Genomic DNA, 24788 nt, shown 5'->3' with positions numbered 1-24788 from the left:
TACGGGTAGGCCTATTATACAGGTTATGATTACAGTAACTAAATGAAACGGGAGCAAACTAAAGAGGGAAAGAAAGAAACTAATCAGGAAAATTAAGGGAAAAAAGATGTTAAAATTAGAAACTAATCACGAAAAATAAGAAAAATAAATAACAACTGAAGGAAACGGGAAATCACAAGCTAAGCAGCTGATAAAAATGAAGCTATAAAGGGAAACGTATAAGAAAGGATAGATTTAGAAAATAATGGGAATGGGGTTAAGCCTAGATAGATAAATAACATGGAAACGGAAAATCACAAGCTAAATAGCATTTTGTTTTAATGGAAACAAACTAGGCCCGTGCAGAATAAACTGAAAAGAAAATGGAAATGCAAGAAGGGACAGGTTTAGGAAAATAAAATTTACCTTTCAATGATTCTACCTTTTCAGTAATTCCTCCTGTTTTAGTGATCGCTCCCATTTACTCATCTAGCGGGGACCCGCGCGAAGCGCGGGTATCCCGCTAGTATGAAATATATGAAACATTTCCAACACATTGTGGGATAGGCTTTTACGACGGGAATTCATAACAATTAGTAGGTTATTAGCGGGTTCGCCGTCAGACAAGTTTAGAACTGTCAAAGCTTTCGTCAGGAGTAGCTCCTACTTCTTCAGGACAAAGTACCTAAGAATGACACATGTATGCCGCCCCTTGCCTACTGATGGCTCTGAAAAGAGCCGTTCTCTGAAGACTGCCCCTTGTCAACAGAGAACAAGCAGATTTTTGAAGGTTTTGGTGGCTCTGAAAAGAGCCGTTCACTGAAGACTGCCCCTTGAGCCGTTTTTAGGGCCACCAAACCTTTAAATTTAGCAGATAGGCGAGGTCTGCTTGTTTTCTGTAGATAGGGGGCAGTCTTCAGTGAACGGCTCTTTTCAGAGCCACCAAACCTTTAAAAAAATGAGCAGATAGGCCAGGTCTGCTTGTTTTCTGTAAACAAGGGGCAGTCTTTAAATTTGACCTGACCGCACGTCACTGTACACACTGTGTTATACACAACGTGTACGCGTTCGACTATATTTCCATCGTAATAATAAAACGACGGTTCCTGTGTTTTATTCAAAATCTCGAATTTTGACAAAACTACAGCAGCTCAAGTCGTGATTTTTACAGAATATGTTAGCTTACTAAAGTACCTAACCATCGTGTAAAAGAACAGAATTTTGAAAAATATTGAGGGCGTCCTCCTTGACAAATGTTATAATATGGCTTTAAATGGTAAACTGACATAATCAATAAATGATTTGCAGTGCCAGAATTGACGTACATGTTTGTGTCCAAATTCTTTTGCATTCAACGACCGTGATCAATGTTTTTTTGTCTTTCAGAACTCAAGTGGAAACTACGTGCAAGTCGACTATAGATGCACTGAACAAGCTCCAAGAAGAGATGACCAAATTGACAAAGGACATTGAACAGTTAAAAGCAACTACAACCCAGGGGCAATTATGTGTTAAGGAAGAGTCTACATGCTGATACCCAAGTTTATGTATGGGATTCAGCTTCATGCTTAAGACTTGAAATGATATAAGATGTTAAAATAAAATGTCCATCATTCATGAGCACTTTCAACAACTGAATTGAATACTGGTAAAATAGATAATCTTTTGAAGGGTAACAACATTAACCGGGGGGTAATATGAAATGGATATTGGTGTAGGGCTGACCATAGGTATTAGAGAGATTGCCATGTTCCAAACGCAGCACATGGAATGTTGTTTTCGCGTACGTTAATACAGTGTTAAATATTGCTAGTCTCGGTTCCAAACTGGATTGTGCTCATTCGTCATGAAGGAGAACAAGTCGGCTGGAATAAAGACTATAAATCTGATCTAATCTAATCTAGGTCGATAGAGGGCATAGTGATTGAAAAATTAACAGTAAGCGCCGGTTACTGAGTCTCTGCCTAATTCAAACAGCCCGCCTTTGATTTTGACTAAAATTTTGACTTAACATGCTGCTTAAACTTAATTGTATTTTTGTGCTCCCCAAATATTATAGTTGCCCAAAAACATATATTTATTTTGGTAGATTAAAAAAGATCACTACATCCATATATCATGACTTTACTTTCAAAATGACACTTTTTTTGTCCTGAAAATTGGGCGTGTTGCATGAACTTCGACATAAGGTAAAATCAGCATATGTGATGCGATCAAGCAAAATCAGTCGGAACTCGGAAATATTGATTCTGAGATATAGCCAAACAAAGCATATATTTCCTTTTGTTTCTTTTTGTTTTGGAAACTCTTTAATTGCTCATATCTTTGGAACTGGTTGTTCAATTTCAATAGGGTTTGCTGCAATATGCAGCTTTTTAAATGCCTTTTACTATCCTATAAGAAACTGAAAATTTAATATTACCGAGTTCCGACTGATTTTGCTTGATCGCATCACATATGGTCGTGTGTCTTGAGCTCGCCACCAAAAAAAGGTGGCGACGTTACATTTTGCCAAAGTCAACTCAAAACAAATGATGATATCTCTGTCAAGCAAGAAGTTATTGTCGTGCTTGTGGTCTCATTTTATTGCTAAATAAAATGCGCTTTCAACCCTGTAAAAAGAAATACTTTTTTAATACTGACACTGTGCTTCATAGAATTCAGAATGGGCAGGGTGGCGGTGGTGGGGGATGTGGTACACACAAACTCTATGGGATTGGTATTTTTAGTGCGTAATCTGCTTCTGTATAGGCTGTAAATTGGATTTGGACTCTATTTAGCATCTGAAAGACTCATGGCCTTACAGCTAAACAATTCTACTAATTATTTTTAATCATTTATTATTTATTTTTAATCAAAATCTAAAAGTTACTGTAAAATTTTAATTACTTATCCTATCATAGTCAAAGTAGATTTTCTGAAGGGAAATTTGACGAAGAATCTAAATATGGACATATTTTTTCTGTATGGGTTAGGGGGAAAATGTTTAGGTTCAAAATATATTGAATTGTAAAAAAATCTAACATACTTTGGAACACCCTATATTCCGAGATTACCAAACAGCTGTGATTTTGGTTTCTTCCAAAGTCAGTTGGTTCTCCATATCCTCTAACCAAATGAATGTTGTTTACTTCCAGTTTATTATTGTAAGTTGGTAATAAGCAATGCATTGAGTGACCCATTTTTTATCAAAATTGTTTTTATTCCACCCTGTATAACTTGCAGGTCACCCTGTATAATGAGTTGAAATGTATATAATGTGAATTGCTGACGCCTTCAGCTTTCCAAAAATGTATACTTTTGCTAGTTTAGGGTTGATGATTGTCGAGATAATCTAATTAGAAACCCGGTTGGTGTAAAAATTCATAATATTTGTCATGTAACGCTAAGGGTGGCGAGTTCAGGACACACGGCCATATTTCAATGTAGCATCTGAGTTTTATACTACGTTGGAATCCAAAATGGGAAATTGCAATGTCATTTTTTGTACGCAAAGTATCACACACATTTCAATAGGCAATCTCTGCGTATGGACATTGCGTATAAATTTAGTCAATTTTCAACACATCGCTGTACCTTTATTATAATGATTTGTTACAAACAAAAAGGATCATAATAGTAATTTTCCTTTCCTTCGTATGTTCATTATCATTGACTGTCTTTAACATATTGTGAAATGGACAAATTTTGAGCATTTTCAACAATGTATCTATGTTTATTTCGCACGTGGAAAATCTTCAAAACTGGCTAAATACGTGACCTCGCTTTGATACAGGAGAGTGGCTTTGAATAGGTCAACGTACGTCCGATACCTATGTTTGGAAATCGCAATCTCTCTATTTAAAATCTATGGGCTGACACTTTAACACTAAAGGGCTTTCGGGGTCATGGGCGAGAGCATGATTTTGAGCATCATTCGGTGAGTGCAAAATGCAAGAAATACCCGGAAAGAAATATGGAGGTCATTGGGTGAGAGACGGACCATTTGGGCAGCACTGGGTGAGAATATGGCCATTTTTTAAATAGGGTCTTTGGGTGAGAGCCAAAACACTGTCTCAAAGAAGCCTCAAACATTGAATTGTTAGTTAATAAATAATATGGCTTTGTTTTCAAAATCAGAAAAATGAAAGGTATTACTGATATTGAAAAACCAGGGCATATGGGTTGTCACCATCTGTCGATCTGAAGGAAAAATAAGGGGTCTTTGGGTGTCAGAGCGTATGTTCGGAATATGGGGTCTTTGGGTGACAGCGGTGCTGAAAAAAGGGGGTCTTAAAGGATGACTCCGGAAATCACAACATTATGCCTTATTTGATAGAAAATTAATTATCAAGCACGAATCACATGGTTTTATTTGAAACACACTCATATTGACCATAAACAGGAATACAGCCGTCTCTCAACACAAGATATTCAAAATTCCAGGCCGCCGAAATTGTCGGGTGCAAAGAAGGCCGACAACAATTGAGCACAGGTGACATCATTGCAATAGACCATTTCTGCACAGGAATTTTGAATATCGCGTGTTGAGAGCCGGCTGTTTTTATTCGTTTTTATGGTCAATATGAGTTTGTTTTAAATAAAACCATGTGCTTCGTGCTTGATAATAGTTAACACATAATGTTGTGATTGCCATAGTCATCCTTGATCAAGCCCAGAGTAATGGGAGAGAACATGGACCTTTTCGAGCATCATTATTTCTGAATTGTATGTCCAAAGTACACAAAAGAATTAAAGGATCAGATGAATATATCAGCATTTTTGAAAACATAGGATATGAAGATAATATCTATAATAAATTACTGCAACTGGCGAATTGGTAAGGCTAAAAACCTTTAACGGTTTACATTATTTGGGAAAACAGACTTTTGCAATGCGAAGAACAAGGTCGTGCGCAACCCAATAAAACATCAAATTTTTACGTTAAGGAGTCAAATTAATTTAATTAGTTCCAAAAGCACCGAAAAGGCCTTTCAGCCTAAAATAATAATGTCATATTTTCACTCGCATAAACTCCTTTTTGTCTCGTGCTTCGGTCACTGCATCCACTTATTACATCACACAGTAGAAACTCATTAACATGTATTGTTTATACAACTAATTTGTCAACATTAGCATGTATTCAAAGGGTAACTGTGAAAGAAACCCTGCAGATTAGTTTGGCTGTTTAACATGCAGTTCTATACGAGGACATAAAGTCATAATTTTATGAATTATAACTTTATGTCGAACTTTGCTCTGTTGACTTACAAAAACAACAAATTTGGCTGATTCCATTTAGGTGGAAGTTGTGACATGTGTAAACATTACAAATATGCCAAAAAATCAGGTTTGAAAAAAATAACCAATTTCATATTATAAGACAGTACAGATCACCAATATTAGCTGATTTCCTGTGTTTTTTACAATGTGCAGTCTATTGGTCCCATGGCTCCACTTTCCATGTAATAACCCATAGGCAAACTCAAAGATCATACTGTAGTCAGGTGTTTTGTGTACAATCAAAGGCCCTGTAGAAAGCTAGGGTCTATATACAATTTAATCCATTCAGCAGGCCAGTGGTCTGGCTTCATTATACATTGTTATACATGGTACATAGCATGAATATCATTCTATTAATATCTACAGCCTTCAATGTACAGGAAAGTACCTGCAATGTAAATAGGTCCAAGCAAATAATGCCCAAAATTTCACAGTAAATTGCATACCTTGATTTTAATGTATTTGCAAAAATGATTTTAGAATAGGCATATGAATATTGTATTTTTAAAGATTCATTTACAATGTCAAACCAACTTGGTCAAGTGTTGTGCATGTATGATTCTCTGAACACAGGACTGATGGCATGTCTAAAGGATGGATGCATGCAGTAATCTCATAGCTTTACCATTCTAAATGCACGCAGAGAATCTACAGAGTTTGCCAATTAATGTTAACACTTTTGTTGTTGTTATAGTCACTTGCCCAGCATATGATTGCATACAATACAATAAAGGCTACCTGTGGTGACAGAGAGATCTCATGCACGCACTACATATCATACAAAGAAATTGGGATATTCCAGTTGAAATTCATACACAACATTATATAGAAGACATGACCTACACATAGGGAGTGTAGAGTCACCCATTCAGGTAACCCCATTTGAAATTTACACTTCCTGTATGGAATATTAAGGGCATGTCTACCACAGGAGGTGAATTGATTTCAAATGGAATAGCCCATCAACTATGATCACAGGTGCAAATAAAAGTTCTGTACAGTACAGATTTTTATTCCATGGTAACATCTGACTTTGTGTTTGCTTTAGATGTTCATCATTTTAGAAATGTTCAACAGAAAAAGGAAGCTTAGTTGAACTGGCACCTAATAATAAACAATATATCTAAATTGGAACCACTACACTAACAATTCCAAGATTATCCAGTTTACCCAAACTTTTGACCTCGCTGGAAGCATAGGGGTCATATAGAAAAATGGAATCAATTTTGCTTCATTTATTTGAGGTGTAAGGATGCCAAAAACATTTCAGCCTAAAATAATAATGTCATATTTTTCACTCGCAAACTCCTTTTTGTCTCGTGCTTCGGTCACTGCATCCACTTATTACATCACACAGTAGAAACTCATTAACATGTATTGTTTATACAACTAATTTGTCAACATTAGCATGTATTCAAAGGGTAACTGTGAAAGAAACCCTGCAGATTAGTTTGGCTGTTTAACATGCAGTTCTGATATTGAGGACATAAAGTCATAATTTTATGAATTATAACTTTATGTCGAACTTTGCTCTGTTGACTTACAAAAACAACAAATTTGGCTGATTCCATTTAGGTGGAAGTTGTGACATGTGTAAACATTACAAATATGCCAAAAAATCAGGTTTGAAAAAATAACCAATTTCATATTATAAGACAGTACAGATCACCAATATTAGCTGATTTCCTGTGTTTTTTACAATGTGCAGTCTATTGGTCCCATGGCTCCACTTTCCATGTAATAACCCATAGGCAAACTCAAAGATCATACTGTAGTCAGGTGTTTTGTGTACAATCAAAGGCCCTGTAGAAAGCTAGGGTCTATATACAATTTAATCCATTCAGCAGGCCAGTGGTCTGGCTTCATTATACATTGTTATACATGGTACATAGCATGAATATCATTCTATTAATATCTACAGCCTTCAATGTACAGGAAAGTACCTGCAATGTAAATAGGTCCAAGCAAATAATGCCCAAAATTTCACAGTAAATTGCATACCTTGATTTTAATGTATTTGCAAAAATGATTTTAGAATAGGCATATGAATATTGTATTTTTAAAGATTCATTTACAATGTCAAACCAACTTGGTCAAGTGTTGTGCATGTATGATTCTCTGAACACAGGACTGATGGCATGTCTAAAGGATGGATGCATGCAGTAATCTCATAGCTTTACCATTCTAAATGCACGCAGAGAATCTACAGAGTTTGCCAATTAATGTTAACACTTTTGTTGTTGTTATAGTCACTTGCCCAGCATATGATTGCATACAATACAATAAAGGCTACCTGTGGTGACAGAGAGATCTCATGCACGCACTACATATCATACAAAGAAATTGGGATATTCCAGTTGAAATTCATACACAACATTATATAGAAGACATGACCTACACATAGGGAGTGTAGAGTCACCCATTCAGGTAACCCCATTTGAAATTTACACTTCCTGTATGGAATATTAAGGGCATGTCTACCACAGGAGGTGAATTGATTTCAAATGGAATAGCCCATCAACTATGATCACAGGTGCAAATAAAAGTTCTGTACAGTACAGATTTTTATTCCATGGTAACATCTGACTTTGTGTTTGCTTTAGATGTTCATCATTTTAGAAATGAAAAAACAAAAAAAGGAAGCTTAGTTGAACTGGCACCTAATAATAAACAATATATCTAAATTGGAACCACTACACTAACAATTCCAAGATTATCCAGTTTACCCAAACTTTTGACCCTCGCTGGAAGCATAGGGGTCATATAGAAAAATGGAATCAATTTTGCTTCATTTATTTGAGGTGTAAGGATGCCAAAAACATCAGTTCCATTAAGGGCTGGGGTATGAACGTTTGGACAGTATTTATTTTGGGACATTAGAGCACATCAGACATATCGAATTGCATTCTGAATACGAAGAATGTCATTCTGATATCAAATAATTTTTGAAATTCGCAATTTAATACACATTTTATGGCAAATCATTAAAATTGATATTTTTGATATTTAACAGTACTTGAAGTAAACTTTATAAATCTGATGATTTATACTTAAAGTGTATGTAGGTGGGTTGAAAAGCCGACGATCAATTGAAAATTTTGACCTTTCGTATTGAAGATATGGATTTTTTTCCCAAAACACCAAAAAAAATTAGGTCTTTTTGGGAAAAAATCCATATCTTCAATATGAAAGGTCAAAATTTTCAATTGACCGTCGGCTTTTCCTCCCTGCTACATACACTTTAAGAATATATCATTAGATTTATATAATTTACTTGGAGGACTGTTATATATCAAAAATTCGAAAAATATCAAATTTTTATAATTTGTCATAAAATTTGTATTATATTGTGATTTTCAAAAAATGAAAATTATTTGATATCAGAAAGACATGCTTCAGATTCAGAATACAATTTGATAGGTCTGAGGTGCTCTCATGTGCCACAAAAAATACTATCGAAACGCAATAAACGCTAATTTTAGATCCCTTAATGTAGCAAAATAAAACCCAAACACACAGCACCGTGTACTAATATAAACACAATACAAAGTCTCCACTTTCAGGTCCGCCACTAGGGGGGTATGGGGGTGACACTCCCCCATTCTTACTTATGTCGGCTAAAATTGACTGTTGTCGGCAAAACCATTTGATCATCGGCAATTTACCAGAGTCATATAAAAATTTAATGTAGGCCTATCAACTTGTGCTGTGGCTGTTATATAATATGCTAGTCCTTTCCTATTAATAATTTAATAGTAGCAACTATTGAAATTTTTTTGACCCTAACACCCCCCCCCCAACACTTTTTAGATTCTGGCTTAAAATAATTTCACAATTTTGATACAATTGGTAGATAAAATTGATGCATTTTCAAAAGTTGCAAATCAAAACGATGCATGCGGTCGAAATTGCTAAGCGTGCGATGGGCCCCTGTCGACTATACCAAGTGCCCGATTTATTCAATTGTTAATTTAAAACGCATGGATTGTTACAATGCTGTACTGATTAATTCAATGGCATGATGCAATATGACCCAGTGGTTGTTGTACTGATTATGATTAATTCAATGGCATAATGCAATATGACCCAGTGGTTGTTGTACTGATTATGATTAATTCAATGGCATAATGCAATATGACCCAGTGGTTGTTGTACTGATTATGATTAATTCAATGGCATAATGCAATATGACCCAGTGGTTGTTGTACTGATTATGATTAATTCAATGGCATAATGCAATATGACCCAGTGGTTGTTTCGGTTGCACTCATTCACCTCTAAAGGTCTGCATGCTCTTTTTAATTTGCAACTTACAAATGCACCAAATTTCATATACTGTTACCAGTGGCGGCGCCAGGAATTTTTTTTCGGGGGCATTAGGGGGCAAAGTGAATTTCAGGGGGGCAAAGTCAACAAATTTTATGCAAAATTAGCACAAAAAGTGGAAATTTTCGTCATTTTGGGTTTTTTCTGGGGGGGCAAGAGTTCTGACTGGGGGGGGGGGGGGCATTTGCCCCCCCATGCCGCCGCCACTGACTGTTACCAATCTTTGTCAATTTATAGTGTTTGATAGCAAATTTGGTATCAAATTGAAGCTAACAAGATTCTACACACGACCTTATCAATCAAATTGTCATAACAAGATCAGGTTTTGGTGTAGGATGGGTTACATAGTGCGGACTTTCTTTTTGTGTTGTGTTTACTTAGGGAGCCAAATCCCATATCATTATGGAAGAAATTAACATACCAAGTTATAAAAATAGGTAGGTATAAGGGTCATAGGCAATAACTAAATCAATCATCTGCAGATTTCAAAACAGCTTGAATCTTGTTTTAAACCCTGTCAGTATTTCTCTGGTCAATAAACATATCTCTGGTCAATGATCTATCTGTGACGTATGGTTCTAGGGTTATTAGAAAAAGGGTCAAATGTTGACCTCCACAGGGGTCAACAGTGAAAATGCTCCACTTACGTGTAATATTGTTCCTCTTGCAAAAATTTTTCAAAATTAAGAACAGTTTGTTATCTTGGATATTTCATTACTTATGTATTTCAACACTTACGGTCACTTGTCAAGGTAAATTTAGTAATGTAAACAAGCCTCCCCATTTACCCTGAACAATCATAATGTTGATCATGTGCAGTACCAACATTGACTGGTAGGGATAGGGTACATTGTAGGTTAGGGAAGGGTTTAGGCTTCACACCAAAACAGAGATTAGGCCATAATATAGTATGATTTTTCCATAGGTGTCTCAACACATTTTGACGGTGACTGTTGGCAACAGGGTTATCGTGAGAGGTTAATTTCATTTGAACTCTACTGACCTTAACATATTTTTCTTTGTAACAGATTTCCTTTTACAAATTAAGCGTACTGCCAGCCGTCCAGCACATATTATTTTCCACAAGGTCCTATGCACACATTTGACGTTGTGCGTGTATACACGATAAAAGAACCCTGAATAATTGTATAGATGGTGCAAATTTCTTTACTTATAATGGTTTTGCAAGAGGAACAACTTGAGATATGTTTGGCTTAAATTGGATCATTTTTACAATGTTGACCCCTGTGGAGGTCAAAATTTAAGCTTTTCGCTAATAACACAAGAACCGGACGTCACAGGCAGGTTAAACTGTACTTTTTCTGATTAAAACAAAACAAAAAACCTTTGACCTGCATGCTGGGACCCCTACAGATGATTGATTCAGTTGGTCACCCATAAGCTATTTGCCTATGAACCATAGAATATATAGGCCAACCTTTTATTATAACTCAACATGTTAACTGCTTGAACATCAGGAACATGATACACACACCTACATCATATCTCCAATGACAAGACAATCACACCTAGTCTACACTATTAATTGTGACTATTTAGGTCTATGTTGGATAATTTCTCCAAGTCTGCCATGAGTACAGCCATTTTCCTTTTGAGTGCCAAGGACTCTTGTTCACTGCTTGGTGGAGGCTCATTCACTGTTCCTGGATGTTTCTGTGCATAGGCAACTTCAAGTGCTGTGAAATGCAATAGATAGAGTGTATTATGTAAAAAAGGTATAATTTAAAGTATTGTAATGGCTTGCCAATGTAGGTCTTGACCCTAATACATAATGAATACAGTGCTACCTAGTGGTACCTACATTTTACACAATTTTGATGCATAGTTATAATAGCGAGCACTGTGTATTAGCTACTTGCAGTTCGCCATTATGCACTATGTGGGGAGAGCCTCGAACTGGCAGCATACATGAATGGGAATTGAACTAGTCATAACGTTCTGTGTAAGGTTACATAATTCTTCCTTTCATGTATGCTGCCAGTTCGAGGCTCTCCCCACATATAGTGCATAATGAACTGCAAGTAGCTTAATTCATATGTGGTACAGGTTCCAGACACATTGAATTATTTCAGTTGCTTCTGATTTGTAATGGCGGACATGTGTAAGACCACATTAAGCTTTCCCATAAGAAAGCATGTTGGTATAGTTTAGCAGAACTTACTTAAGACATATACGACCGTACATGATGAATGAGCCATAAATTCCTCCCCCGGTCAATTTTGTTTTATTTCGTGTTTAGAAAATATATACTATCAGCTTTAAAATGGTATATTATTTGACTTCAAACGATATCCAGAAGCAGGGTTATGGTTTGTTGAACTTTGCTCCTTCAACAAAATGGTACCTTTTTTTGTTTCTACATGTGTCTCCTTCCACATTGCTGGTAATAAATATCAAACAGTCATAATTGGCGGTCATTTCAAATCATCCCTAAGTCAACGAGGTTCAGCAATGTCTTCTCATTGTTAATTGTTGGTTATACATACCTAGACAAAATACAATGGTTTGTAACCCACCACTTGAACAGGATTTAGCCAAGTACAACAGGATTATTGATTGGTTTAAAAGGTGTTTGACTATAAAAATGAGATACATGTTGTGCCAACTTGAGGTACCTATGAATATGACCTTCATGCACATTTTACACTCTAACTCAGAATACAATTTAGGACATTTACGGCTCATTTGTGGTGTACGGTCACATATATGTACAAGAATTTCATCAAGTTTTTGTACAAATTTAGTTGCTGATTTCTATCCAGAATTTGGATGAGAATACGGTTGTTGACCTCTACCTGCCCCAAAATGAATGGCAAGACATAGCCTCCCTCATCAAGTCATCTATACTGCAAGTTGATTGATTCCCACAGATCACCTTGCCCAGCAAACACTAAATATCTTTTAAACCATTTTAAAAACATTTTCTGAAAGTTATAAAATGTTACATAACAATTGTTGAGTCATTAAAAGATAAGGAAAAACAGTTTAAAATGTTCTACATCAAGAATAAAAATGTCTTGTGAAACGTTTTAAAATAAGTTATAAAATGTTTTAAATAACTTTATTAAATGTCAAATTATTAAAAGATACGGAAAAATCCAAGCAAGCTTGACGTATTCAAGATGAGATGAGACATTGGAGTGACGGCTTTCTGTGTTGTGTTTAGTTACAATCATAGCACATCATTGATCTTTTGGGTTGTTTAGTAAGGGCTCCTTATGAGATGAGAATACACAGGATGGCTCTTTCCTGGTTGACAATACTTTTGATGAGTAAATCCTGAGGGATTATAAACCAATTCATTGTTTACACTCAGGCATATATGTCAATGTGGAAGGATTACTGGCTGAGTTAAGTTGGTGTCCCATGTCAGGAGTTTCAGTAAGACAGTATGGACTACAATAGCCTCATCCCAATGGCATAGTTCAATAACCTCAATTAACCAATCAGTGCAAAATTTGACCTCAAGTTGCAGAGTTTTTGTACCCAAATTTTCAAAGGTCATTCAATGAATGTTCAAATGTGTTGGGGTTAAAGAACTGTGCCCCAATAGATGAGCATGTTGTGGATCCTAGTGAGAGCCATAACACCTTATCGCTTATTAATTGCCTTACCTTCTATTTGCTCTTCAATAAGCGCCAGCCTATCAAAGAGTTCTTCGTGCATGGTCTGTATGTGTTCCATTAGATTAGCCTGGCACACTGCTGGAGGAGGTATGGCAGGGTGTTGAACAGCTGCTACATTGCCACATGTTGAAGGTAGGGTTGAACTGTTGCTTGCCTGGAATAAACGGGGCAAAATATTGAACAATTACTAGAATTTTGTGGCTCCCGGCTTGCGCAGTTCTCGATGAAAGCACCTTGACATGCGTTTTTGTAAACAAAATTGTTGAAAAATTTTGAAAAATAAATTATGCATATTAACATAACAAAGAATATGTAAATTTGACCCTCAATCAAATTTGAAAAATATGTATGTATATATGCAAATTATCATTAATCCATTATCATAATAATTAATGTGCAAATTAGACCCCCCCAAAAAAAGAAAAGTAGCTAGAGTTTATAACCATGGCCTATCCTAGAATATATGAAGTCAATCCATTGAAGAGTTACATGTACAGCATACGAATAAAGTACGCAAATTGCAAAAATAATATGCCTTGTGGAGGCACAATAAACTTGTACAGGGTGTCCCAAAAAAAAGAGGCCCCACATTGCGCCCTCTATTTCTCCTATTTTTGAAAAGTTGATCAAATATATTTTGGTATGCAAAGAAACCTACAATCGTTAGCTTTAATAAACCAAAACAATTATTTCAATCGGCTCATAACTTTTGAAGATATGTCCTTTTAAAGAAATGTATCCGTTTTCACTCTGTCCACGGAGGAGGTTTGGCTACTTCAAAGATTGAAAAGTGCATATACCATGCATGAATATAAAACATTCCTCGATGATAACTTTACAAAATAACAACTTTATTTAAGGGAATGGGCTTTACCGGTGGGCTTACGGGTTATGGATTTTGTTAAGTGTCATTAATTTGGGCGAAATTGATGTGGGATGGGACTTCTTTTGCTATACTTGCAATTACTTGTGTTTTTCTCGTTTCTTGCTTTCTTTTTTATTGACAACATAAGTCATTTCACTTTTTGGAATAAAAGGTAGCCCTAAAAAGGGCTGTTTAGTTTGTCTTTGGTTCTTTTGAAGTGAGTTTATTGTGCTGCTCTGCCCTCTACCTGGTTGCCTCCGTGACGAATACAGGTTTCAGCCCTAGTTCTCATTGCATTAATTGCGTTGCGTACCATCCTTAAGGCCTTGTGCGCCGGATACTTGCGAATGCTGCAGTAATGGGTTGCGAAGATGTTTGAAGCTAGCTGGTGATCCTCGCTTATAGTGAATGCTTTCCCAAGAATAATGCTATTATCTATCCATGTCATTAGCCGTGTGTTTCGTTTAAATCTTTGATGTAGCCAAACCTCATCCGTGGACAGAGTGAAAAACGGGTACATTTCTTAAAGAGGGCATATCTTCAAAAATTGTGAGCCAATTGAAAGAATTGTTTTGGTTTATTAAAGCTAACGATTTAGGGTTTCTTTACATACCAAAATATATTTGATCAACGTTTCAGAAATAGGAGAAAAAGAGGAGCAATGTGGGGCCTCTTTTTTGGGACACCCTGTATGATCTGATCCAACCATGCAAAAAGGAGGCAACTTTGAACATTTATAAAGAAAGAAAGAAAGAAAGAAAGAAAGAAAGAAAGAAAGAAAGAAAGAAAGAAAGAAAGAAAGAAAGAAAGAAAGAAAAACCTACAGGGTCAAAGTAATGTAAAACCTTTAAAATGACTTTATTGCTGTCAAACTTTGTGTGAAATAAAGGAACAAATAAATCAACAAACAGAAAGGCATTCAAAAGCCCAAGTTGCTCTAGTTATATAAAATGCATGGCCCATATGGTAGCCCACCCTTGGTGAGTGTCAATGACATACCTGAACAGGTGTCCATACACTGCTGCCTGTCAACTTCACTGCAGTTGATAACAGTTCTGTACCATCATCTGCTGATGTGGAAAGAATGTTGGTAGCCTGTAAACCAGATGGACCAGGTATATCAGCATCCACAGGTGGTGGTTGTTGGTCAGATGGGCCTGGTTGATTACTCTCTATGGATTGCTGTAATCCAGATGGTCCTGGTTTATCAATATCTACGGCATCATCCACAGTAAGTTTTAACTGCCCATCAGTTTCGGCACTTGTTGAAGGTTTTGGGTCTTTCAATGATTGTGTACCAAATACAGATCCCCCTGGTGATGTTGGATCTAACTGACTCAGTTCAGCAAAAGAGGATGATGTGGAGATACTTGGCTCCTCATTATTACCAGTTTGTGTTGGTTTGTTACTTGTTTCATTCTTACCCACTTCCATTTCTGTTACTTTCTCTTCTACAGTTTTCTTCACTGCACTATCTGCATTTGTTCTATCACACGTTTCCGAAGTACTCTGTTGACTTTGGAATTCTTTAGCCTCATCATTTGAACTTTGGTGTTCTTTAGCACTATCACTTTTGTCTGCTGATTCCTCTTTATCTGCCGCACTAGTATCTGGTAAAGATTCCTTTTTGCTTTCATCTGATACAACAGCATCAGCATCAGTTGGCTTCGGCTTTTCGTCAGTGGCAATTTTCTCATTTGCAACTGGCAAAGGTTCAGCAGCTTGAGGAGTTCTTTCTTGCCCAGCTTCCATACTACCAATGGGTGCATCTGATGCAGCCTCAACTACAGGATGAGTCTTTCCGCCACCACTGATGACACTTTTGCTGCTGATGTCACTATTGATTTCATTCCCCATCACACCAGCATTCATTTGATTGATGTCAGTAATCTTGTTAGAAGTATCCATGATTTCAACACTTTGTGTACTGGTATTGATACTATTAGGAACAGTGTCCAAATTACTAGTGTCCATGTTACTCAGATCAGTGTCCTGAGCACTAGTGTCCATGTCAAAAGGCACTTGACCATCAAAGGACCACTCTTCACCACTCCTCCATGGGTGCGCCCACAATGCTAACTCAGAATGATTTGGATTCCTGTAAAGGCATCAAAATATAGTGTTTAAGAGAGATGAACAAACAATATCTGGTATTTCAGCAAAAACCAACTCACAACAACATCTTATTATCCATGATAGGAAAGATGCTACAGTGGTATCAAAATGATTGTTCATGAGTGTTAGCAGCCCTAGTCTTTCTAACCTGTTGTTTGCACACCCCTGCACTTAGACCACCTTAATAAGAGTTTGAAGCCCTGTCAGCAACAGAGGGCAGTAATCCAGCCAATGTTGCCATTCAGCGCAATTAACCCTGGAATTGTAGAAACTTTTGGGCCTCATATTGTTGGTCTAAAGTATATAAAAGTATACATATTTAGAATGGCAAAGACTTGATAAATTCATCTGCGAGGTCAAATTTGGGCCAAAATCCCCCAAAACATTGTTTTTTTTGCCCACTGTTTTTTCGTTCAACGTAACAAAAAAATTATTGGGCCAAAAATTTTTTTTTTATTAATTTTTAAAAACTAGATGAAAATATCTAGGAGCGCGTTTTTTTTTTTTTTTTTGACCAACTGAGAAATTCGCACCAAAAATGGTCAAAAATGCTGAATTTTCAAAAAATCATAAAAAGAGTGATTTTTGCCTAAATTTCAAATATTTTTGGTGAAGTTGGTCAAAATAATAAAAAAAATAAAAAAATGTTTCCTGGATGTTTTTATCTTGTTTTTAAAAATTAATAAAAAGTTTGGGCCCAAATGAGCATTTTGGCCCAAATTTGACCTCACAAGTCTTTGCCATTCAAAATATGTATTGTATACTTTTTTATACTTTAGACCAACAATTTAGCAGTTATGAGGCCTGAAAGTTTCCATAATTCCTTAATCGGTTAATTTATTCATCTTTGTTGAATGAAGAAATTTTGTAATGTGAACAGGGATCTTTGTTGAATGAAGAAATTTTGTAATGTGAACAGGGCAGTGTCATCGCCCCGATATCTTCATGGCAGAAATCGCCATGGTAGGTTGACTCCACAGCCATGCATGGCCATTTTGTTCCGACCTTTGAGACGCATAATGAGCCGAGAGACATCCGACTAAAGGTCCATTCATACTACCACCGCATTTGCGATGCGTTGCTTTGCGATGCCGATATATCGATTATTTTTTACCGCAACTCAACGCAACTCATCGCAAGTTCAAATGTATTTGACTTTATTGCGATATCGCAATGCAGTCACGGTAGTTTGCAGTCCGATGCAGTGCGGCAACGCACCGCATTGCAAAGCAACACATCACAAATGCGGTGGTGGTAAGAACGGACCTTAAGGCTACTGACAATAGCCTGGTAATTGACCACTCTGTGTGTAAGTGAGCATGTATACGCCATGATGAGGTCAATGGTCATACACTGCCTCCACAAATGAGTGGAGCTAGCCTACGCTGCGCTATAGTTCGGCACATATACACTCGGCAGTCCACGCTTTTTAATGCGTGCCGGTTCGAAATTCTGAAAATTGGTGAAAGCGTGGGTTTAAACTTTTTGGGTAAAAAGCGTGGAATGATATAAAGCGTGTGATTACAATCAAAAGCGTGGGGCTTCCAACTTACAGTATATTTTTATTGAATGATAAAATAATCATAGTTCCAAGAAAACAGTGCACGTCAAGTTTCATGACAAGAACAACATTTGAACGCCATAAAAGTACAGTTATTCATTAAAATGCTTATTATGGAGTACAGTAGTAGTTTTTCACATAATTTGCATTGTTCACGTAATGTATCAACTTAATGGAGAGAAAAACATCGGACTCGCACGTGTGAAATAGGTGCAGAATTCGGCGTACTTGATTTACTTTGAACCAAATTGCGTGTGACTTTGACCATATGTTTACAAATAGCGGAAAAAGCAAAAAGTGGTGGGGGTCAAGAATTTTCAGTATAAAGGGTGCCTCAGTAAAAAGCGTGGGGGTCAGGAATTTTCAGTATAAAGGGTGCCTCAATGAAAAGGGTGGGAGTCAAACCCCACTGCCGAGTATGACATATAAAATCAGAATTTTTGTAAGTTTTTGAGTTCAAGAGAAAGCTTCTTTCTCAAGACGCAAGCTAACGACTATCATATCCGTTCAACACATATATTCAAGTGCGAGGAACAAAATCTGGCTTCTTTATACTTAATAAATTACGGAGATATTCATCATTTTCTACCCCGGTATCCAAAGATTTATCGTCTGAATATCAAATCGTGCATAGCACATTCATATGTATCGATCCCGGTATTCATTTCAGTGTCTCTGCTGTGTAATGTAATTATTAACCGGACGATGTCGGTGTGCAAGTCAGGGTTTACTTTCACGCACAAAACACGCATATTTACGCGTTCAGGCACTTTGCGGACCCCTTCAAATCCAAAGTCCCAAAGTCCAACGCGTACAAAATCTTGAAAACGTACGCGTTCAAATATTGCAAGATTTGAATAGAGAAACGCCCGATATTGTGCATTTATTCTCGGCTTTTGGCATCAAGGACCTACTTCCGATATGCAGGGCCGGTCACATTTTGTCAGCATCGATCCATGCATGTTTTAGTAATTGCTAATTTCAAGACTTGTATAGTATCAGTGGACCTGTGTAACATTTGAAATTTTGCAAATTGAGTTCGGGTCCTTTTTTTCTGTTTAAAGCAATGTTTTAAATCGTGTAAAAATGATGCACCAAATGACTTCAATTGGACTTTCATTTTGCAATCTTTACTCTCTCAGGGGAACATCCCCCTCAGACACCCCCCTGCGTAGTGGATAAACAAGTGGCCATTTTCGCTTCTGCTTTTGGCATTTGCCAATTTTTGTTTAACACAATTTATAGGCCTACCATAACAGGGAAAATTTGCCGTCCATGAAAAGCTTCATGGACTGCATATTTCACACATTTTCGGCTTTTTGAAACTAAAATTTTACACAATAGTGCCAAAATGGTCCACCAAATCGCTTCAATTAGGTCCTCATTTTGCAAAAGTTTCTTACTTCTCATTTTTACATTTTATTTTTTTCTTCTAAGCCCCCCTTCTGACTGCTCTAGCCGCCACTGCTCCAAAACACACACATTGTTAAAAAAATGTCGCAAAAATAATATTATAAAAATACCCCTAGAGCAATGTTTTTGACTCCTTCAGATGAAAAATTGACAATTGGAAGGGTCCAAAAAATTTGAAAATACCCCTTCAGCAAAATGCTAGAAAATCGTGGTGCAAGTGATGCATACCACTGTTGACTACTTACTTGAGTATTATCATCTTGTGTTGTAATCCATGTAGTACATCATGAATAGAGTGTATATCTGCCATCAGGTTATGTGCAGTAAGGATAGATGGTGATCTGTCAGATATATCATCCTGGCATATATACTTATAACGTGGTAACTTCCCAGTCTTAAACCACTCCTGGTCATAGCGATATTTGGACTGCACACGTTCACCTGCATCAGTACAAAATAGTCACATTCGATGCTCAAAATGTTATTTTAATATGAGGACTGCCAAGTTACCTGAAAATTCCAACATTTTTAGCAACAAATAGCTGAAAATTAAGTTGTTTCTTCCCTCCTTTTCCTGGCCTCTAAATCTGCAAGGCTCATTTATGTGTACATATGACTATTGATTTGTGTCACTTTCCTCTCAACAAGTAGTTTTAACCTAAAATTACTTTTTTTAATATTATGTCAAGTCATATTTTGAGGATCACCAAATCAAATTTTCTGCGCTTATTGCTAATACACACAGATTATCATGTGATACAATCAACCACATTTGAGTCAGTCAGACGTTGGAGAAAACCAATGCTGCAGAAAACCAATTTTGAAATGATCAATGTCATGGATTTCTTCTGCTTCAGAGATACTATCAAATTTTTGATATGGAAACAACTCATTCAATTTTGATAACTCTCAGCAAAAATTGAAAATTGAATGGGCTATTCCATTTAAAATCCCCACTACCTCTGTGGAAGATTTTGGAAATATCTTCCACAGGGGGAGTATGGATTTCAAAAGGAATGCACTCATTAAGCAGCTCCATTTGAATCTCATACACCCTCTGAGCAAGATTCAACCTGAATCTTCCATTGAGGGAGGTGAGTTTCAAATAGAGCTGCCAATGCATTGATTCCATTTGAAATTCATACTCCCCCTGTGGAAGATATTTCCAAAATCTTCCACAGAGCGAATGTGGATATTAAATGGAATAGCCCAATATGATCATTTTGCTTGATCACATTGCCTTTTATCAGGGTCCTACAGTCTGTCCACATACAAGTACAAACCACACCTGTGGCATTGGGGTCAATGATTTGTGTCACAGGCACTGCGTGTTAAAAAATGTGACGCATAAAGAGCGTGGTGCGCTCTGCAAGTACAAACTGCGCAGCAGTTGGCGTACCAAAGAAGCATTAACACGCGCATTGCACTGAAATAATTATTCTCATACCTCCAGTTTCCTAGCTCTATTTACTTTGTACTTTGATGTGGACAGACTGTAGCCGGGGGGAGGCAAATTTCACAGGGATAAGATTTCAGGGATAAAATGGGGAGTGGGACGGCAAAGAGTAAAGTGTCCTTAAAATGACTAGAAATGGGACAAAAAACTTGACAAATGGGGACGAAAATTTGGCTTTTCCCCCTCACTCTAACATCGTGGCTACGCTACTGCCTTACAAACCTACCCCTTGGGTGTCTGCAAAATGTACACACATAATGCTTAGGTGCTGTACTTTGATTGACTCCTTCACAACAACCATGCTGCCAACAATAGCATCGCTCACACTGAAAAATCAAAATAGGAGAGAACATACTTGTCTTATTTAGGAAATAGCATACCTCAAGATTGTTTTATCCAATTCATTTTCTCTGCCAGTTTGGCATACATGATCAGGGGTCGACTTTCTACTTTTTTCCCCGACCGGATATTAAGGACCCGAGACTTGAAATACAGAGTCTTCCAGTAACTTTAAAGCAGCAGGATCTATTTCTCCTATACATACATATACCAGGGATGTAAATGGGCAACATATCCATTTCCTGAAAATCCATCTGGCCCTTGGACAGGTGGCCGCGGGGGTTTGTCCGGGGAATAGAGGGGTTTGTCCGGGGAATACGCTGCAGGGTATCACCCACCCTCCTAAAAAAGTTTTTTGGCTCTTTTTGTGACAAATTATCATCATCCAATTCCGGAAATGCAAACAAATAAAAAAAATAAAAAATAAATATTTTTTACATATCCGGATTTTTTCATTTATGGCCAAATTTCCGAATTCGACAATTTCCGGAAGATTTACATCCCTGATATACATATAGTAGAGCTTTTCATGTAAAACAAATGATTATGGAAACTAAGTTTATCCAACTGGTCGGTATAATGACAATAAACCACAGATTATTAAGAAAATCCCTCACAACTAGGCTAAGTTCAGCATCTCTGTCAAATCATTCCACTTACGGGTCCCTCACCCACCTTTGCACAGTATTTTTTTGTGGGGCCTGAGAGCACATCAGACATATCGAATTGCGTTCTGAATACGAAGAATGTCCTTCTGATATCAAATAATTTTTGATTTTTTTTTTGTGATACAATACAAATTTTAAGGAAGTTTATTATATTAACAAGGCGGTCTCGAACCACAAGTCTCGCCTGCTTTCGCGACCGCCTGCTTTCGCAATTACTTTTGGTAGAAATGAACCTGCAACAACACATGGTGACCCCGAAATGACCTTCCAAAAATTTGGCTCTAAATGTTGACTGTACCCACAAAGTTTCATGCCCATACGACAGTTTTTAGTAATTTGACCTCAGATAACCCCTGGAAGACCATGGATGACCTTCCAAAAATTTGGCTCTAAATGTTGACTGTACCCACCAAGTTTCATGCCCATACGACAGTTTTATGGTTGCAATAGGATTTAAACAGAACATGTGAGACCAAATTTAGACCTCAAATGACCTTTGATCTCTGCATATGACCTTGAACACCACCCAAAAAAAGTAGCTAGACTTTCTGACCATGGCTCACCTATCCTGAAAATCTTAAATCAAATCGCCTAGATCCATTCACAGGATATAGCATCCGGAGGCATTGCAAAAACAGTATGCCTCGCAGTGAAGGCATAATACAAGTGACTTTTGATAATATTATAACCTGCTACCACGCATCACCTCCAATGGCACAAATCCAATTTGACTTACTTGTAGCATAAATCCTTCTTCCTCCAAGTAACCACACACACAGTTGATGAGTTCTTTTTCTTCTTCTAAATCAATGTCCTCACAGCCTTCCATACCACTGGATATGTCTTCATGTTTAACTTCAGTCTTACTGGACTCCACTGGCTCTTCCTTAACTGTACAACAATGCATTAGGATGTCACAAATGTTATATTATCACATCTATTCAGCGGCATAGGGCAGGATTTTAAAAAAGGGAGGCAAATATTTTTTACACAAATATTGTGTAAAATTTTTAAATGAAGGGTCAATTAAGGTTAAACAAAGTGTTGAAGGGCTTTACCTCCAGAAAAAATATATTATTACCTTATACGTAAGAAAATATGTCTACTTATCATGTGAAATAAAAAATCCGGAAAAAATGTGTGAAAATGTGTTTTAGCCTATTTTTTAGCTCTTGTCAAGCACTATTATTCGATTTGTTTACAAGCGCCAAGCAACTGTCGTCAAGGAGAGTGATTGACATCTTTATCATTAGAGAAGAATGGAATCTGTATAGTTCATGAATATTCATGTAGTATTTATACAACCTGTATCCCAGCCATTTTTGCTTAGCTATCATGATCGTTCATATAAGACGCCCATATGATCCATGGTGTTAAACTGATATTCAGCAACTTTATATCTCTCGATCTTTGCGATCCGAAATATTGAATTTCAACTTTAGGCACATCTCTAGCAAGATAATTAAATACCTGTCACAAATAGAGGTCTTGAAATGTTACTTGCAGCGTTAAAAATGTAAATAGAGAACAAATCGGGTTCAAACATGCTTCAAAAATATAGGTAATTGTCAACGCCTACTACCAGAATAGCCGGAAGAGGGCAGACTTCATAAGGGAGTGTTCATAATATATTTTAGTGGGGACAAAGAATTTGGAACTTATTTCGGAAATGTCCTGGGTTTTTGGTTTTGTTTTTTTTATTTTATTTTCTTGTTTGGGTGTTTTGTTTGGCACATTTTTGGGGCATTTTCATGCACTTCACAGGAGTTTTTTCGTGGCTTCTCTGTAGCTGTCGTGTGTCTTTTCCCCCACGTACAGGGTATAAATAATAAATGAATAATAATATATGAAAAAAAGAATCTGGAACTTCAACGTCAAAAAACAAAACAAAAACAAGACAAACTGTACCCTGCTAAAATATCAACCCCTATCCTCTCTGAGAATAAAAATAATAAGACTCCAACCTCACATGCAAAAAAATATTTTTTCGGGGGCCGGATAATTTGGGATAAGTTCGGGCCTATTTTATTGCGACAATTTTCAAAATCTATAAGGTGAAATGTGTCGTGGGGATGTGCGGCAGATTTGGGGTGCATTTTCAGCCATTTAGTTTAGACTCTGTTGTATTTTTAGCCATGATTTTATTGACCCTCAGTGTCATGAAAATTAGGTTTAAGAAGGGTATTTTTCAATAATTTTCTCGAAAAAGTAAAAATTTGCGACTTTTTTCAGTCCAAAAGTTGATACAATTTTGGGTCTGTTTTATTCAAATTTGGTTTAAAATCGCATCCTTACCCAACTTGAGAAGGTTCCCCCGGGGTGTGTGCAAATTTGCAATTTATAGGCCTACACTCATCATTAGTAAGCCTAAAATCAAAGTGTTAATACCATTAACACTACCATGGCCCGATTTTGTCGTGATGACTGGCTTCCAAAATGTAGGCCTATTTTAAATTATAAATCTGGTCCCGCTAGAGGTGTGTTTTTACCAGCGGAGGTCTCTCCCTCGGGTTCGTGGATGTGCCACAGTTTTGGGGTAGGCCTACCTTTTCAACGACTATGATGGGTGGGTTTACAGCGAAGACCAACTTTTGGGCGCATTTTGGCAAAAGTGCCCTTAAAAAAGCGTCAAATTAGGCCAAATGTGGGTGACTTCCCCGCGCCGTACAAATGTTTTGAAGAGACCCGCCCGAGGTGTTTTTATAAAAAAATGGTCGGACCTGCTAAAAACCTCCGGAATCAAGCATGGGTAGGCATACCAAAATGCCTTGAGACCCCCCCCCCCCCAACCCAGCGCCGGGACCTCCATGACATGATATTCTCCGCGAGTCCACCAGAAAATATAAAAATATAACATTTTGATAGGCCTACTAGGCCTATATTTGTCTTTAAACCTTTCTTGTAGTTGTAGGCTACCGCGTATGTCTACCGTGATGACAGTAGCGTAGCTGCCGGGGGGCAATTGCAAAAATTGCCTATTTGGGCCCCCCGCCCCTAGTGCAAGGAAAAAAGGGGAAAGAGGGGGAAGAGGAAAAAAGAGAGGGTGAGAGGAGGGGCAGAGAGATGGGGAATCCAAGCGATATGCAATACAGCTCAATAGGCCTACCATATATTATTTATCAATAAGCCTGGCAAAATTGTCTATTTGGGCCCCGCC

At 37.2% G+C, this 24788-nt stretch overlaps 1 protein-coding gene across 4 annotated transcripts in view; it reads right to left on the bottom strand.

Annotated features, from left to right (window-relative positions):
• Nucleotides 1-22384: 22384 nt before the first annotated feature.
• Nucleotides 22385-24788, bottom strand: part of LOC140144293 (uncharacterized) — a 41895-nt gene continuing 39491 nt past the window's right edge. For all 4 annotated transcript variants that reach the window (XM_072166113.1, XM_072166115.1, XM_072166114.1 and 1 more), the window contains one exon: nucleotides 22385-22522. In XM_072166113.1, the coding sequence (XP_072022214.1) occupies nucleotides 22519-22522 (4 nt within the window). In that variant the 3' untranslated portion in view covers nucleotides 22385-22518. The remainder of the gene's footprint in view (nucleotides 22523-24788) is intronic.

The sequence above is a fragment of the Amphiura filiformis genome, unplaced genomic scaffold, assembly GCF_039555335.1.
Source record: "Amphiura filiformis unplaced genomic scaffold, Afil_fr2py scaffold_48, whole genome shotgun sequence".
Lineage (NCBI taxonomy): Eukaryota > Metazoa > Echinodermata > Ophiuroidea > Amphilepidida > Amphiuridae > Amphiura > Amphiura filiformis.
This window is presented reverse-complemented; position numbering and strand designations above follow the sequence as displayed.